The sequence below is a fragment of the Taeniopygia guttata genome, chromosome 2 (assembly GCF_048771995.1).
Source record: "Taeniopygia guttata chromosome 2, bTaeGut7.mat, whole genome shotgun sequence".
NCBI classification, from domain to species: Eukaryota; Metazoa; Chordata; class Aves; order Passeriformes; family Estrildidae; genus Taeniopygia; species Taeniopygia guttata.
The window spans coordinates 142,586,063-142,600,364 of record NC_133026.1 but is presented as its reverse complement, the minus strand read 5'-3'; the positions used below and the strand labels follow the sequence as shown (position 1 = coordinate 142,600,364).

The 14,302-nt window shown below is 41.3% G+C and overlaps 1 protein-coding gene across 12 annotated transcripts in view; it reads left to right on the top strand.

The window, feature by feature from the left end:
* ASAP1 (ArfGAP with SH3 domain, ankyrin repeat and PH domain 1) overlaps positions 1-14,302 on the top strand; it is a 176,523-nt gene that overhangs the window by 55,405 nt on the left and 106,816 nt on the right. For 5 of the 12 annotated variants that reach the window (XM_072925007.1, XM_030266695.4, XM_030266689.4 and 2 more), the window contains exons 1-2: positions 4,402-4,554; positions 5,446-5,575. In XM_072925007.1, the coding sequence (XP_072781108.1) occupies positions 4,442-4,554; positions 5,446-5,575 (243 nt within the window). In that variant the 5' untranslated portion in view covers positions 4,402-4,441. The other 7 variants (XM_072925006.1, XM_072925005.1, XM_072925004.1 and 4 more) reach the window with 5 other exon arrangements.

Here is a 14,302-nt window from a genome sequence, read left to right as displayed (position 1 = left end):
GTTACATTTCATGCAAGGCTGTCAGCCGTCCGACCGTCCTCTGAGAGGACACAGCTCCTGGAGGTGAAACGCCTCCTGACTAAACATTTCCTGCTGAAGTACAGAGTGATGATATTACTTGTCCTCACTTAAATGGGGTGGTTTTGCTTTGCAAAACAAAACTATGAGAGTTCCATTAAAAAAAAAAGTTTACTGAGTTTTAGCACGTGAGATATTCCAAAACCAAAAGCATAAATCATCTTGCTGAGTTTCCTGTTGATTTGAAGTTTCTTTTATCCCCTAAGACCAGCATCCAACTCATATGAAAAGAGCTGATATTCAGAAATATTTGTGGATATTCTAGTATTATGGCCATAAATTTAAATAAGCCTTTCCCATTAATTTTGTTAGAAGTTATCTGAAAATAAAACTATAAAAATGTAGGAACAGCAACTTACCATATAGATGTTTTTTTCAGGAAACCTCAAATCAGTTTTATGAGGTATCAAATGCCATGGATGTCTGTTGTCAACAGATACGATGATCTCATAAAGAGAGTTAGGATCAGGAAGAGGATGGGAAGTACTCCTGACTGCTGTGTTTAGCTGAAATGGATGAATCTAACGTCAAACCACAAACGTATTCAGGATAGCAGTATAGTAGAGAAATGTAGCCTAAGGATATTTTCCTTATGCATTTTAGTACACTACTTCTGTTGCTATTTGCTGTTGAGCTGGTGACGTTCTCCATGTTTGTGGAGATGCTAAGGAGCATAAAAACAACAACTATATAGTTTACTAAGAAAAGCATGTGCATTTCAATGATTTGATGTTTTAATTAAACACTACTGTCTGTCATACTATAAAATCAGCACTTTTATCTGCAGTAATAGCCAAGATGGAAACATTACAAGTCAAGAAATGAATGTAGTTGTAAATCTGTATTTGCAAAAAGGCATCATGTTCATACTTGAGAATCAAAACCCCTTGAATTTGACACGTGAGATCCTGCCATGACTACACCTGCACTAATCCTGTCACTGCACAGAACCGATGTGTGCAGTGATTTCCTCCTCCAGCTAAGAACTCACTTCCATGCCACACTGAGAGCTTGCAAATGACCCTGGAGGCAGCTCGTCTGAGCAAGCTTGACAACACACTGGTGCACAGCCAGGGACTCGGGTCAAGCTTGTTTCCAAAAGCAGCAATCACACCTGAGTTTGCATCTGTGAGTTTGCTTCCTACGCAGCAGGGAAGTGTGACCTCAGGCTGGTCCTGGGGCTGCTCTCTGCAGGCAGCATAATCACATCCCACAGGAGATTCACCACCAGCTTCAGCCTAGATGAGGTGTTGATATCCTGAAGAGCTGACTTTGCATGACTCAAGCTAGACAGCCACAAACACTGCAGGGCCACAATCTCATCTATCTGGCTCCTTATCTGTAGTAGAAAAATAATCTTGCTGTTCTCTACCACATTGCTGTGTGGTTTCAATAGTTAATTGCATTGATGATGTGAAGAGCTGTGTAAGTGCCATGTAGCTTTTCACCTCTGGCACATACTGGCCATGCTGCAAAGTTCACAGTGATGACAACATCATCACCTGTTCACTCCTGCTCAGCTCCTGTAAGTGAACTGATGACTTCAATCTAAATATAATCTGTCCAAAATACTATAAAATGAAGAATACTATCATTGCTTAACATCTGTGTTGGTAGTTCATCATTGCAATATTCCTTAGACCCTCCCTAAGCATGGCAACTATCACCAGTACTGCAGAATTATTGTCAATTTGCTGTAATTAACTCTTCTGTTTGCAATCACAATAAAAACCAGGGAATCAAGTGGATTTATAGACTGAGTCACTGGGTGGGATGGCAAGACAACACAACTTTCTTGGCTGCAATGCATCAGCAATAAGGAGTAAGTGATTTCCAGTGCTGCTTGCATGATCCTCACTGGCATTAGCTTGTCCAGGATGGACAAGATGTATTTCACTTCAGAATACCAAAAGGATTGAGATAAGCATAACTTCATTGGCAAACCTTCCATGAGAAAAAGGCTGTGGCACAGCCTCACCCAGGATCTAGCACAGACTGACAGTGTTGCAGCAGACGCTGTGAAATATAACTTTCACACTGATGATTATTCTTTGACATTTGTGAAGTGAAACAGTAATTTCAGTTAGTGACAATTTAAAGAGGTGCATCTTACAAATTTAGAATTGAATCTCAGATACTGATTGCAATTCAAAACAGGAAACGTGGTTAAATCTGAAATTCACTGAATGCTATTTGAAATACTTACATAATTTGACTAGTTTAAATATTAGCACATTTTTACAGGCAGCTAGTATATTTTTATTAACATCACATTAATTAACTGATCTTGTTTCCAGTGAATTTAAATGAAAATAATCCAAGTCTAAAGAGCCTATAGGGCTATTTTAACCTATAGGGCTATTTTCTTTACTAACATTTGAATAGGGGAAGGGGAAATGCTGTTTTTAAGCAGCAAAACAGCGCACTGTATCTCTCTGGCAGAGTAAACAATTTCAGAACTGTCAAAAACAGACCAAAAAGCAACTATTATCTTCCTTTTTCATTTTTAGGCCTTGTGCCTAAAACAGTATTCTTCTGTATTCTGTATTCATTCTTTTTCTTAAGACATTTAATATGTCTTTTTAGAAGACAACGTTTTTCCCTGATGAGGAAACACAAAAGCTCAGTTGCGCTTACTCTGCTCTGCCTTCACTTCTGTCACCCTTCACTGCCAGTTTCCCTGGCCTGTCTACTACCTTTCTTAGCTGAATATGTTCTTCTACTCTGTAGTATAAATTTTCACAAAATAGTATGAAAGTAATTATGTCTTTAGCACTATGTTCAGCTTCTGGGGTGATTTGTTTGGGATAACAGATGAGGTTATTTTACAATCCAGAGATTAATGGTCAAGCTCAATAACTTCAGTCTGAAGAAGAACAATTCAACTCTAACAGTGAGAGTACCCAATTAATTAAACCGGTTTGTCCACCAGTGTGATAGACTTATCCTCACTTGAAATCTGCCAGTGAGGGATCAGGGATCTTCCTAATGTGAAAACTGTGGCTGACCTTCGGGCCACCAGGAACAGCTGTGTGACAGCCCATGACTGATGTTCAGCAGGAATTACAGGGGATGACCACAGAGACCCTGCTTGGCCCTCGGGCCGTATCCCTCACCCATCCAGTTTCCAAGCAGGCTAGGCCAAAACAGCTCTTTTGGATGTTACCAGCAGCTCGTCCCTGGCCCAACCCCCCAGCCAGTTCTTTACTCTCCTTTCCATACTGCTTTTGATGCCACCAGCCATTTTTATCTTCTTGGTCTCTCTTCCTCCTCCACTGCTCTTATGAACACGATCATCAACTGATTTTCTTCCTACCTCTCCCTCTGCTTCTTCAGTGCTTCATTTTTTTTTTTTCCCAAATCCATTTCTCACTGTAACTCCCACACAGTTCTTTTCTTGGCTTCCTCCTCCTCTTGCCTACTCTACCTTTCAGAGTCTCATGACGTTTAACAATCATCTGTACAAGCTCAGAGCCTTTGTGCCAGAAAGCTGGATCACGTGAAGCAGCAGCAGCAGCAATCACATGGCCATATGGAGGGCTTCTACTAAGGCGGTGAAATCACAGAAACATGTTCAGGCAGGACCACTGCTCAGGAGTGCTGGTCATATTTTTGCTGATAGAACTGCAGAGAAATAATTTTTTATGGGTATACTCAAATCAGGTATCTCCTTTTTATCCTTACTCATGCATTGCAGTTTTTAGTTGATACTGTAAACTATTTCTGAGTTGCATAGGCATTTTATTAGAATTACATATGAAACCATGTACAAGCCTAACCACATTGTAATGCGGTAGGTGCTTATACAGTGAGCATAAAATGCTTTGAAATTGATACAGCTGTATAATATTGCTCATTCTAAATAGTTCAGATTTGAGAATATTTACCATTCCCGAATGGCCCAGTTTCTGTGTAGAGAATCCCAACTATAAGGAGGAAATCACAAAGTATGGCTAAATAAATCACACTGATGAAGCAGATGACCACAATTACTTGAGCCTCCTGAGACTTAGCCTTCTTTAGAAATGAACATATGGGACCCCAAACCTAAGCCTAAAAAAAAAAAAAAAAAAAAAAAGTGTCTATCTGTCATCTCCCTGAGTTACATGATACAACAATGGCTAAAGGACATGTTAACTATTCAGAAATGCTGCCTGCGAGCGGACACAGGGCTGTAACCCGCGGTGCAGCGCACCGCGCTGGGCTCTGCGACCCGGCCACGGCAGCATCGAGACAGCTCTGCCCCGGAAAGTCTCAGGCACAGAACTGGTAACGCAAAATCAGCAATAGCAACTTCAAGGGCTTCTCTAAATCATAGCAGGACGTCTTAAAAATTAACTAAGTCTAAGGAGCGTAAAAGCCTATGCAGTCAAGACTGCCGACAGGGGTGGCTCCCTCAGCGGTGGCTGCAGGAATCCTCGGCTCTACATCACCGGCGGATGGGGCTCCGACCGGCTGTGAGGGACTTCGGGAAGGGTAAAAAAGAAGCAAGAGACCCCGCGACCCGCCCTGGGGGTTCCCCGGAGCGGGAGCGGACACGCAGCCTGAGGCGGGCAGGGTCTCTCCGCGCCGCCAGAAGGCACGGGACGCTCATTCTCGCGTTTAGGGACAGCACTGCAGGCCAGCACCCGCCGACCTTGTCAGCTCCCACCAGAAAGCCTTTTTTAATGATAAGAAAACGAAAGAGCGGCAGCCTCTCCCCCTCAGAAACCGCGGGGCCGGGGGAGGGGAGCGCCGGCCGCGCCTGCGCGGAGCCGCTTCCTCGTTGTGGCGCGTAGCGGCGGCGGGCGGCGCGTGCCCGTCGGCGGTGCCCGTCAGCGCGGCCCCGCGGCCCCGCCGCGCCCGGCCCGGCCCCGCCTCCCCGCCCGGGGGGCGCAGCCCGAGCCCGCACAAGTCAGTGCTCGGCGCGGGCGGGAGCAGCGGCCGGGCCGGGGGGCGTGGGGGGTCGGCGCGGGTGGGGAAAGGGGCTGAGCCCGGCGCGGTCGCCGCTCCCCTCCCGCCGCCCTCCCCGCAGCGCCGCGGCGGGGCCGAGCTGGGCTGCTCGGAGGCGGCCGCGGGAGCGCTCTCCACCGGCGGGGCCGAGCCGGGGGCGCCGTGCGGGGGCCTCACCCCCTTCACCTCCTGCCCGGAGGAGGAGGGGGCGGCCGGGGAGAGGCTGGATGTAGAGGGCGAAGCCTCAGCCTCCCTCTGCGGCTCCGGTGCTTTGATGCTGCGGGTCTCTGCTGGCTGTTAACATCTTCTTCCCTCTGCTTTTTTTTTTTTTTTCCGTTTTCTTATTTTTTTCCATCACCTCTCCCCTCGAAACTTGGCTTCTTCTCTCTCCGGATCTGTGTGCCCGGCTTCTCCTGGGCTTTACCGGTGGGGCAGGATCATGCCGGACCAGATCACCGTGTCGGAGTTCATCGCCGAGACCACAGAGGATTACAACTCCCCGACCACCTCCAGCTTCACCACCCGCTTGCAGAACTGCAGGAACACGGTCACGCTGCTGGAAGAGGTAAATCGTCCGCACCCCACATCCTATACCCTGTTTTTTATCGTTTCCCCCCTCCCCCCCTTTTTTTTTTTCTTTTATTTATTTTTTTCTGTATGCCTTTGAGAGAGCATCAGGGACGGGGCAGCACCACCCGCCCAAATCCACAGGAGCCAGAGGCGTTGGTATGCATGTAATCTGGTCTTTTAATTGTGGGACTTTGCCCTTGTGTTGAGCTAGTTACAGAAAGCTTTTCTGCTCTGGCGTCTCAAAGATTAGTGCCTAAAGTAGTTGTCTGAACTTAAATGTTTCTGTGATACTTCTTGGTGTTTTCAGTGTTGTCAGTTGTTGCAGTAGGAAAAAATGCGTGAATGTTGGGGATTTTTAGAGGGAAGATGAAGGGTGAGTTTTGTTTGGGAGCGTTAGTAGAGGTTTTCCCCAGCTACTCGTTACATCCAGTACACAGAACCCTGACTGCAGAAATCTGCCAAGGGAGACTTGGTTTAAGAAATGAGGTAAGGATGAAGAGATGAATGTGGAGTGAGGGAAATAATATGAAAACAGAATTGGTGGAAGGAGAGGAGCAAAATAATGCAGCAGAAGAGATTTTATGGTCTCAGCACTTCAACCTTGAAGGCTCAGTGCTGGGGTTTTTTCATGCTTGTTATGAGCATCATTTAAATGTTCACCCTGCTCTGCTGTCAAGAAATAGGAGCATGAAAATGGGTAAACTTCCAGAGCTGGTTTCCAGGGAATATCAGTCCACTGCTTCCTATTTGAGGTTTCAGAATGATTTCCAATGGACTAGGTCAGTGGATATGAGGAAATGTCTTCCAAATGAATTTAAAACAAGATAGTGTAAAGCTCTTCTCTTGCCCTGTGCTTGCTTGAAGGTACAAGCAAAATGACACTGAAAGAAGGGAGATTTTTGCTAATGTTGCAGGGCTGCAGTTAGTTGTTGTTTTGTATTATACACTTAGTTCATCAAGTATTTGTTGATTCTTCAGGAACTGGCGCGTATCTAGGAGATGGATTTAATAGAGTTTTTTAGTTCTGCTGAATGTGTTGGCATGAGCAAAACATTTGGTATGTAAGGAAAGAGTATTAATTATTTAATTATTGTATGTGCTTGATAGTCTTGGGTATAGAAATATAATTCCACAGGATTCAGATCAGCTGAAGTTTTAATAGAAAAACTGTCTATGTTCAAAACGGTAACAGTGCAGTTGTCTGGGGCAACTGACTAGAGTGATTGTAAGTTCACATTTAGAAGTATATATTTTATTTTTATTGTGTAACCTAGATTAACATCTGTAACTTTTCCATAACTGTAACTAGTTTGGGTTTTCTTTTCTCATATACCTAAGTCATGGCCGCTGATAGATTTCTCAAAAATCAACCTGTTAGGTTAGTGCTTGACAGAATTGCTGCCCCCTGTTCTTAACTATGTGGAATAGGTACAGCCATTGATATGCTTGTTAGTACACGTGACAGCATGCATAGAGTTAAATAAAAATATGTGTTTTGTCATCATTGGTGACTTACTTCTAGGGTGAGAATACAGTGTAATGCTTTCATGGTTTGGGAGATACATCAGTGCAGGCTAAATGTGATAATGCCTGTCTGAAGAGAAACAAAATATAGAAGATAAATACACAGTGTTCTGCACTGTTTGTGTGGACTGTGTGTATTTTAGAAGTTTTAATGTCAGATTTGACAATAAATCAGGGGAATAAAGAATGGTGGGTACTTCTGTTGATTGTGTTTCTCTTTTTTGAATTTCTTTTGTTTGTGTAACTGTTTTATGTGCCCTATTTGAACTGATTGCAGTTTAAACTGGACTTGTTTTGCATTTTTTTTTTATTATCTGTAAATATAAAAAAGCTTTATTTGGTGGGAAACAAGATTTAAACAAGCTCTACTGTTACATGTGCAAAAAATCTGCAACTCTCCCAAATTGATACGTATTAATTTGCATGGGGAAATACAGTCAGGATGTGGCTAGCAAAAGGCTTCTTTGGAGTCTTTGTGCAGGCAAGCTGCAATTACAGTGAAGACACGGTTTTGCTGCTACTGTTTTCAAGCTGGGTTGGTTTCTACACACCTGTTTACCTAAAGCAGTGAGTTCTGTGAAACACGGGATTAAAGTGAATAGTTGAAGTGGGTGTTCTGTAGCTCCTGCTGCTGTTGTTGATGTGTTGTGAATGACCTAAGAACTCCTCAAACAGCTCCTGAACTTCAGTGTTGAGCCTGCTGTGTTAAGGCAAAGGGGATGATTCCATCCTTGCAGCTGTTTAATTTTTACTGAATGTTGCATCTGGGCTGAGGCTCTCTCTGGGCTTTTGCAGGCACTGTCAGGCTCTGTGCTGTTATGGCGCTGCTGCCTGGAGTATCTTAGGTCGTTATTTTACAGCTAATTTAATTCAGCACAATCTGCACCTACCTCAGTGACTATAAGCTAGTTTGTGGATTAACTAATTATTTTCTTTATTCTAAGCAATGTTGCAAACTGGAACTATTTTCTGAACGAAAATGGAAGGGAAATGAAACAGATTTAATGAAAGTTTGCTCTGTTTCCCAGCCTCTGAGTCTGATGTAGTTCCTGCTGTAGCTCAGATCAGTGACTAAATAAGAAACACCTTTTTATAAAGAATGTGATAAAAAATAAATTATTTCGGATGGGTGCCTTTACCTAGTTCCCTGAAGTTGTTAAAAAATTCTGAATTTACTGTTCCTGCCTAACAACTAACAAGTACTCTGAAATAATATGTGATGGACTCATTTGCTGATCTTCTCACTTGCTTGTCCAGCAGTAGAGGGGCAGTGTGTTCAGCTGGGTGAATTTCTATGTATTATCTCCTGGTTACCACTCTTTTCCTATTAAAATAATTTTCAGTGGAGTCTTTGGATCTAGTTAGAGGCAATTTTGGAACAGTTTTCAATTGAAAAATCAGAGCAGACATGTTTACTGATTCTGATGAGTTTGCATTCAATAAGTTTTCAGTGGAAGGCCCAACAAAACACAAAGGCATACCTCACAAAATGAGAACCATGGAAGTGCTTCTCCAAAGGACTTCTCTGTTCTCAACTTATTAAAAAACAGAAGACAAAACAAAAAAATTCCTCCACCCAAACTTTATTTAAATCTGTCATAATATTAATCAAAGACAGTAGTACAAACATGTTACTCTATAGCAGTTCATTGAATAGGAAGGTTTCCTGCTACATTGTTTAAAACTACTTAAGAAGATTTGCAAGTGTTTTTATTTTTCCTTTTAAGTGACCAAGCTTAGATTTTTGTCATCCAGTCACACCAGATTAAAAAAAAGACCCTGCCATATTTCTAGCCAGGCTTAGCCATCTTTAACAGTAATTACCAAAAGCTGCAAGATTGTTTTATAATATTTTTTTAGAGAATGAGTGTTATGTAATTGCTTCCAAGTAAACACATATTTTAAAGTTCATTCTATTGTTAAAATAATAGGCTTTTTTGTCAAACTCATAGAGAGAGAAACAACCATTATATTGTTCTATAGGTCGAGTTGGAGAGAATTTGCAATCTGTACTCCTTTTTGCTGATTTCTTCAGCCTAATCTTATATTAATGCAAGGAAAGATATTTTTAACATATTTCTGCATGCAGGTGGGAGATTTCTTTTATAATGCAACACCTTTCCTCTTTAGAAAGGCTGAGAGTTGGAGTTTTCAGCTTGTAGAAGAGAAGGCTCTGGGGAGACCTTAGAGTAGCCTCCCAGGGCCTAAAGGTGGTGACAAGAGAGTTGGAGACGGACATTTTACAAGGCTGTGGAGTGTCAGGACAAGAGGGAATTGCTTTAAACTGAATTGGATGTAGGGAAGAAATTCTTTACTGTGAGAGTGGTGAGACACTGGAACAGGCATCCCAGAGGAGCTGTGGATGCCCCATCCCTGGAAGTGTTCAAGGCCAGTGTGGATGGGACCTTGAGCAACATGGTCTAGTGGAAGGTGTCCCTGCCCATGGCAGGGAGTGGAACTTGATGCTCTTTAAGGTCTCTTCTGACCCAAACCATTATATGAATCTGTAATAACCATATGAAGAGGGAATTATTGCATATGTAAATGGATAGTTAATTACTTTTTTTAAAGTAAAAAACCTAAGTGGTAAATACAGACACATCACTGATATAATCTCTTAAAATGCAGCCTCTGCTTTGTTTTGACCAGACATGCTTTTATATCCACAGAAGCTCCATGATTTGTATTACTCAAATAGATTTTGAAAAGTTGATTTTAATCATTGAGTTAATATTACTTTGTGAGCTAGTTGGAATTTTTCAAGAATGATGACATCTGTTCTGAGAATAAGTAGTGCACATGTGGGATCACCACAAGACTGTCTTGATTATCATTCTGCTGTGTCCCAGCTCCTGCTGAAAGGACATCTTTGCACTCAAGGGATAGCTCAGTTATCATGACCAGGCAGTTCTGAGTCTTTCTCTTAAAGTAGCAGATGTTGTGCAGGACTGTCTGGAGACAGAGATTACGCTTAAATATTTAAATTCTCTTTAGTCAGGCTGGTAAATATGAAGGGACAGCTAGAAGCTGATGATAAAATAAAGAATAGCTTCAGTTGTGATGATGCTGATTTTGCAGTTTAATGCCTGTTTTACTGTTGTACTTCTGTAATACTTGAACATCTTTAATGATTAATGTTATTTCTTTCTTTCTTTTGCACTTGAATGAGATGCTGAAAACTCAAAATGTGCTTTCTGATAATTAGATTGGTTGCAGATATGTTTGCATTTTGCTTTCAGGTTTCGGTTTTGTTATGTTTTGGTTTTTAATTAAAAAAAAACCCAAACCAACACTATTCCTGCAATAATGTTGCTCATTTAGTTTCTCACTGTGCTGATCTGCCTGAGCACAGCAGTCTGTCAGTCTAGGCTGGTCCTATAACAGATGTGTGCATAACATCAGTAAAAGAATGACTGTGTGTCTCCTGCTCAGCTTCACACATTTTGTTGTTCTCAGTGCAAGTTTGCTGTAATCTAACATCGCTTGAAAGGAGAAGCTTTCTCATGTTCTTCTTCATGTCCTGGATAAGTCTCTAAGATTAGAGATGGGAAAGGGGAAAGTATGGGGTTGTTACTTTTTTTGTTTCGCCTTTTTAAATTTTTTTCTTTCAAAATGTGTTGTGTATGAATCATTTTCACAGTTTCCCATATGTAGCTTTCCCTTTGGGCTTCAGTTTATGCATTTATTTCTTATTCTACTGTGAGGAAGGACTTTTGGTATAAAGATGAGGGGACAGCATTTTTTTTCCTCCTTATGATTTTGTTGAAACTTGTGTAGCACTGAAACTGCTACAGCATCAGGCCTTCTGTGGTGATTTCATACACTTTTCTACCACAAGATCCTTTTCCAGTGACAAAGTATTCTTTTCCAGTGAAAGAGTATTGAAATCAAGGGAGGCAGGTGAAACCATGCATGAGAACAGGAGCATTTCCATTCTGAATCATTTTTTGCTGGTATTATACACTGACTTTGTTCATTAGCCTGGGCTGTGATAATGGGTAGGATCTATTCTCTGTGTTTGTCAAGAGAAAGAAATAATAGAAAAATTTATATAACTTAATTTCTTTTGAAGCATCGCTTCTATATAATCGCAACAAATAAATTGTAGCATCCTATTCTTTGTATTTCTCCTTTTTTTTTTGAATTAGAATACATTTTTATGTTTAGGAAATGAATCCAGGGAACTCCAGCAGCACTAGACTTAAACACAGCTTTTCCTAACTTTGTAAACTATTACTTATGGCAGTTAGAAGGAGTCTTGCATCACAGAGAGCTTTGCACTTCAGAGCTGGTTTTTTATGTAACAGACCATGAGCAATCTTCAGTTTTTGAAGAAATACTCTTTTGATAGCAAACCGTCCTGAAAATAACAGATAAGAAAAATTTATTTGTGTAGTTAATAAAACTCAGGATAATTGTTGCTGCTTTTGCATTAAATGACAAATTGCAACACAGTTGTAAGGATGGGCATGTGTGCATTCTGAAATCCAGAGGCCACAGTGAGAGCACATGGGTGACTCTGGATCACAATACTGAAAATCTGATACAGATGGAGTTGACAGCAGTGTATTGTATTTAAAATGCAGCTGAGGATGCTTTTATATTTGCATGCTACAGTATTTATTAATTTAGTGTGTAATCAGTTTTACCCTTCATTTGATAGCAGCCAAAGCATTTGTCTGTAATAAGCAGGCAATCTCCTTTTGCTTAAATGTGACTGATGTGAGGAAAAATAAGAAACACTCACTGGTAGCTCAGAGTTTCAGTCAGGGCAGATTAATTAGCTTTGCCTTTTGAGAATCTGTATTCATTTTATGCATATTTTTGAAAGTACTTACTACATTTGGTACTTCATATGTTTTTTGAGACGTACTGCTTCTTGTTTTGAAATCCCAACAGGCTTCTTCATGTTTACTCATCAGTTAGGAAGCTGTGAAAGTGCTCTTTGGTGCACTCTGTTCAGTATGCTGTGCAGATAAACCCTGACAGAATGTGTACCATGTAGTCATGGGAACTTGGCCTTGATGGAGGAGAGATACTTAAAGTGACACGACTTAAAGTTTAGTTTAATGTTTTGGGTGGAGTCCTGTGGAGACACCTTTCATAGTTAAAAAGTAATAAAAAAGTACTTTGAAAAAAAAAGAGAGGGGGGAAACAACCCACAAAGTCATATTTGCATTTCAGCAGGGTGTCACTGAAGGAGTGCATGTGAATGATTCAGAACCGAATGAGATTGGTTGATTTCATTTCCAGTATGTTTCTTACTATGAAAAGTAAAACTCAATTTTCATAACTGTCTTTGTGATTTGTAACAATATGAATAAAGATGGTTGTTAATAATTTTAAACAGCAGATGTGAAGCAAATTTACAGAGGATAATTTTAAGACAGCTCATAGCATCTCATCTTGAATGGAATACTGCCTTGCAATAAAACCATTAGGTGAAATCAAGCCTAGAATCCTAAGTATTGTTTCAAGTGCAAAGGTAGGCAATATAAATGTGCTCTAAAAAAAGGGCTCTCAACTAATAGTGTTTTTATATCTCATGGGAAACTGCTCAGAGTCCAGTTAGTAGCACATTTTGGTACTTCTCTTTGAGACTGTTCAGCCAGGTTTGTTTGATACTGGCCAAGAGATCTAAAGTTTATTGATGAGTACCAAGGAAAATCCCTGAGATAATAGCATGAGTTTCCTTTTCTGAGGGAGTGCAGCTGGATCCACTCCCTGCTGAGAAGTGCAACAAACAGTTGTTTTATATTTCTAAAGAGAGAGTGTTGCTCTGTGTTATTCATTTGTGTCTATATGTTATGGGTTGTAAATATCGCTATCAGTGGGCTAATACTGAGGTTTTGTATAAGCATTGTGACAAGTAAGATTTTGGAATACAGTGGTCTTGATGGTGGTGATTATGGAAAACATTTCCTTTAATGATCCTGTGAAAAAGCAACAAAATGCTGTAAGGATTCCATTTCCCGCTTTACACACATAGATGTGCATGTGGGTACATGTAGTCTTATCTCTTTTAGTCAGTGATGAAAGGAGAGGCCTAAAGTTGTGCCGTTGCTATGGTTAAGCTGGAAAGTGTAAGCTTTTCCTGTCTTTTAAATAGCCACCTCTTTCTTGTTTTATCCTTCTTGTTACATTTCTTAACAGAAGAAATATAAAACTCTTTCTGATGCAGAGATAGGAACTTAAAATGCCAGTAGAGTCTTTTAATTTCTTGGTTTTCTCTTGGTTAAGAGCTAAAAATCAATATGGTGCTGGAGATAACTTCCTACTAAACTAAAGTCTGTAGGACGGTCAGACCTTAGACATGGTGTGCTCTGGGAGCCTTCTGTCCAAGCTGGTGAGGGAATGGACTAGGTGAGGGATCTGCAGGGTGGGTGGGCCATGGACTGGGTTGCCAAGCCCAGAGGGTGGGATCAGTGAAGCAAAGCCCAGCTGGCATCAGGTTGCAAGTGGCACCAGTGCCTTCCAGGATCAGTTTTGGGATTAGAACTATTTAATATTTTTAATTGTGTGGATGGTGGGCTTGAGTGTGATCTCATCAAGTTTATTTGGATGATACCAAGTTGTTCAATGTGCTGGCAGCAGTCACCCTTCAGTGGGACCTGGAGAAGTGGCCTGATACAGGAGGAGCCTTGTGTGAGTCATTGAAGAGAAATATGAAATCGTGCTCCAGGGATGGATGGAGTTGCCATGTGCAGCAGTACAGGCTGGCCAGAAGACAGGTTTCCAAGGAAGAACCTTGGACTCAGGTGGATGAGCTGTTGAGTGTGGGTTCACAGTGACAAAGGCCAGCCACATACTGGGCTGCGTTAGTAAAGTTGCAGCCAGCAGCCAGAAAACAGTGTTTTTTCCCCTCTGTCAGGAAATGTAAGACCACATCTAAAGTACTGTGCTTGGTGTTGACCAATACATTAAAGAAGTTATAGACTGCCACAAGTCTAGGTGAGGATCACCAAGACGATTAAGGGCCTAGAGCACATCACTTAATGAGGAAAAACTATACTTCTTCAGCCTTACACAGGAGACTAAGGGAAGGTCATATTGATTTCTCCAAGCACATAGTATATGTAAAGGGAGAAAACTGATAAAATAGAAATTCTGATTACTTTTGAGGAAGTTTTGAGGGGGTGTATTTGTGGTTTTTTATTATTATTGTTATTATTTTGGGGGCTTGTTTGTTTTGAACCAT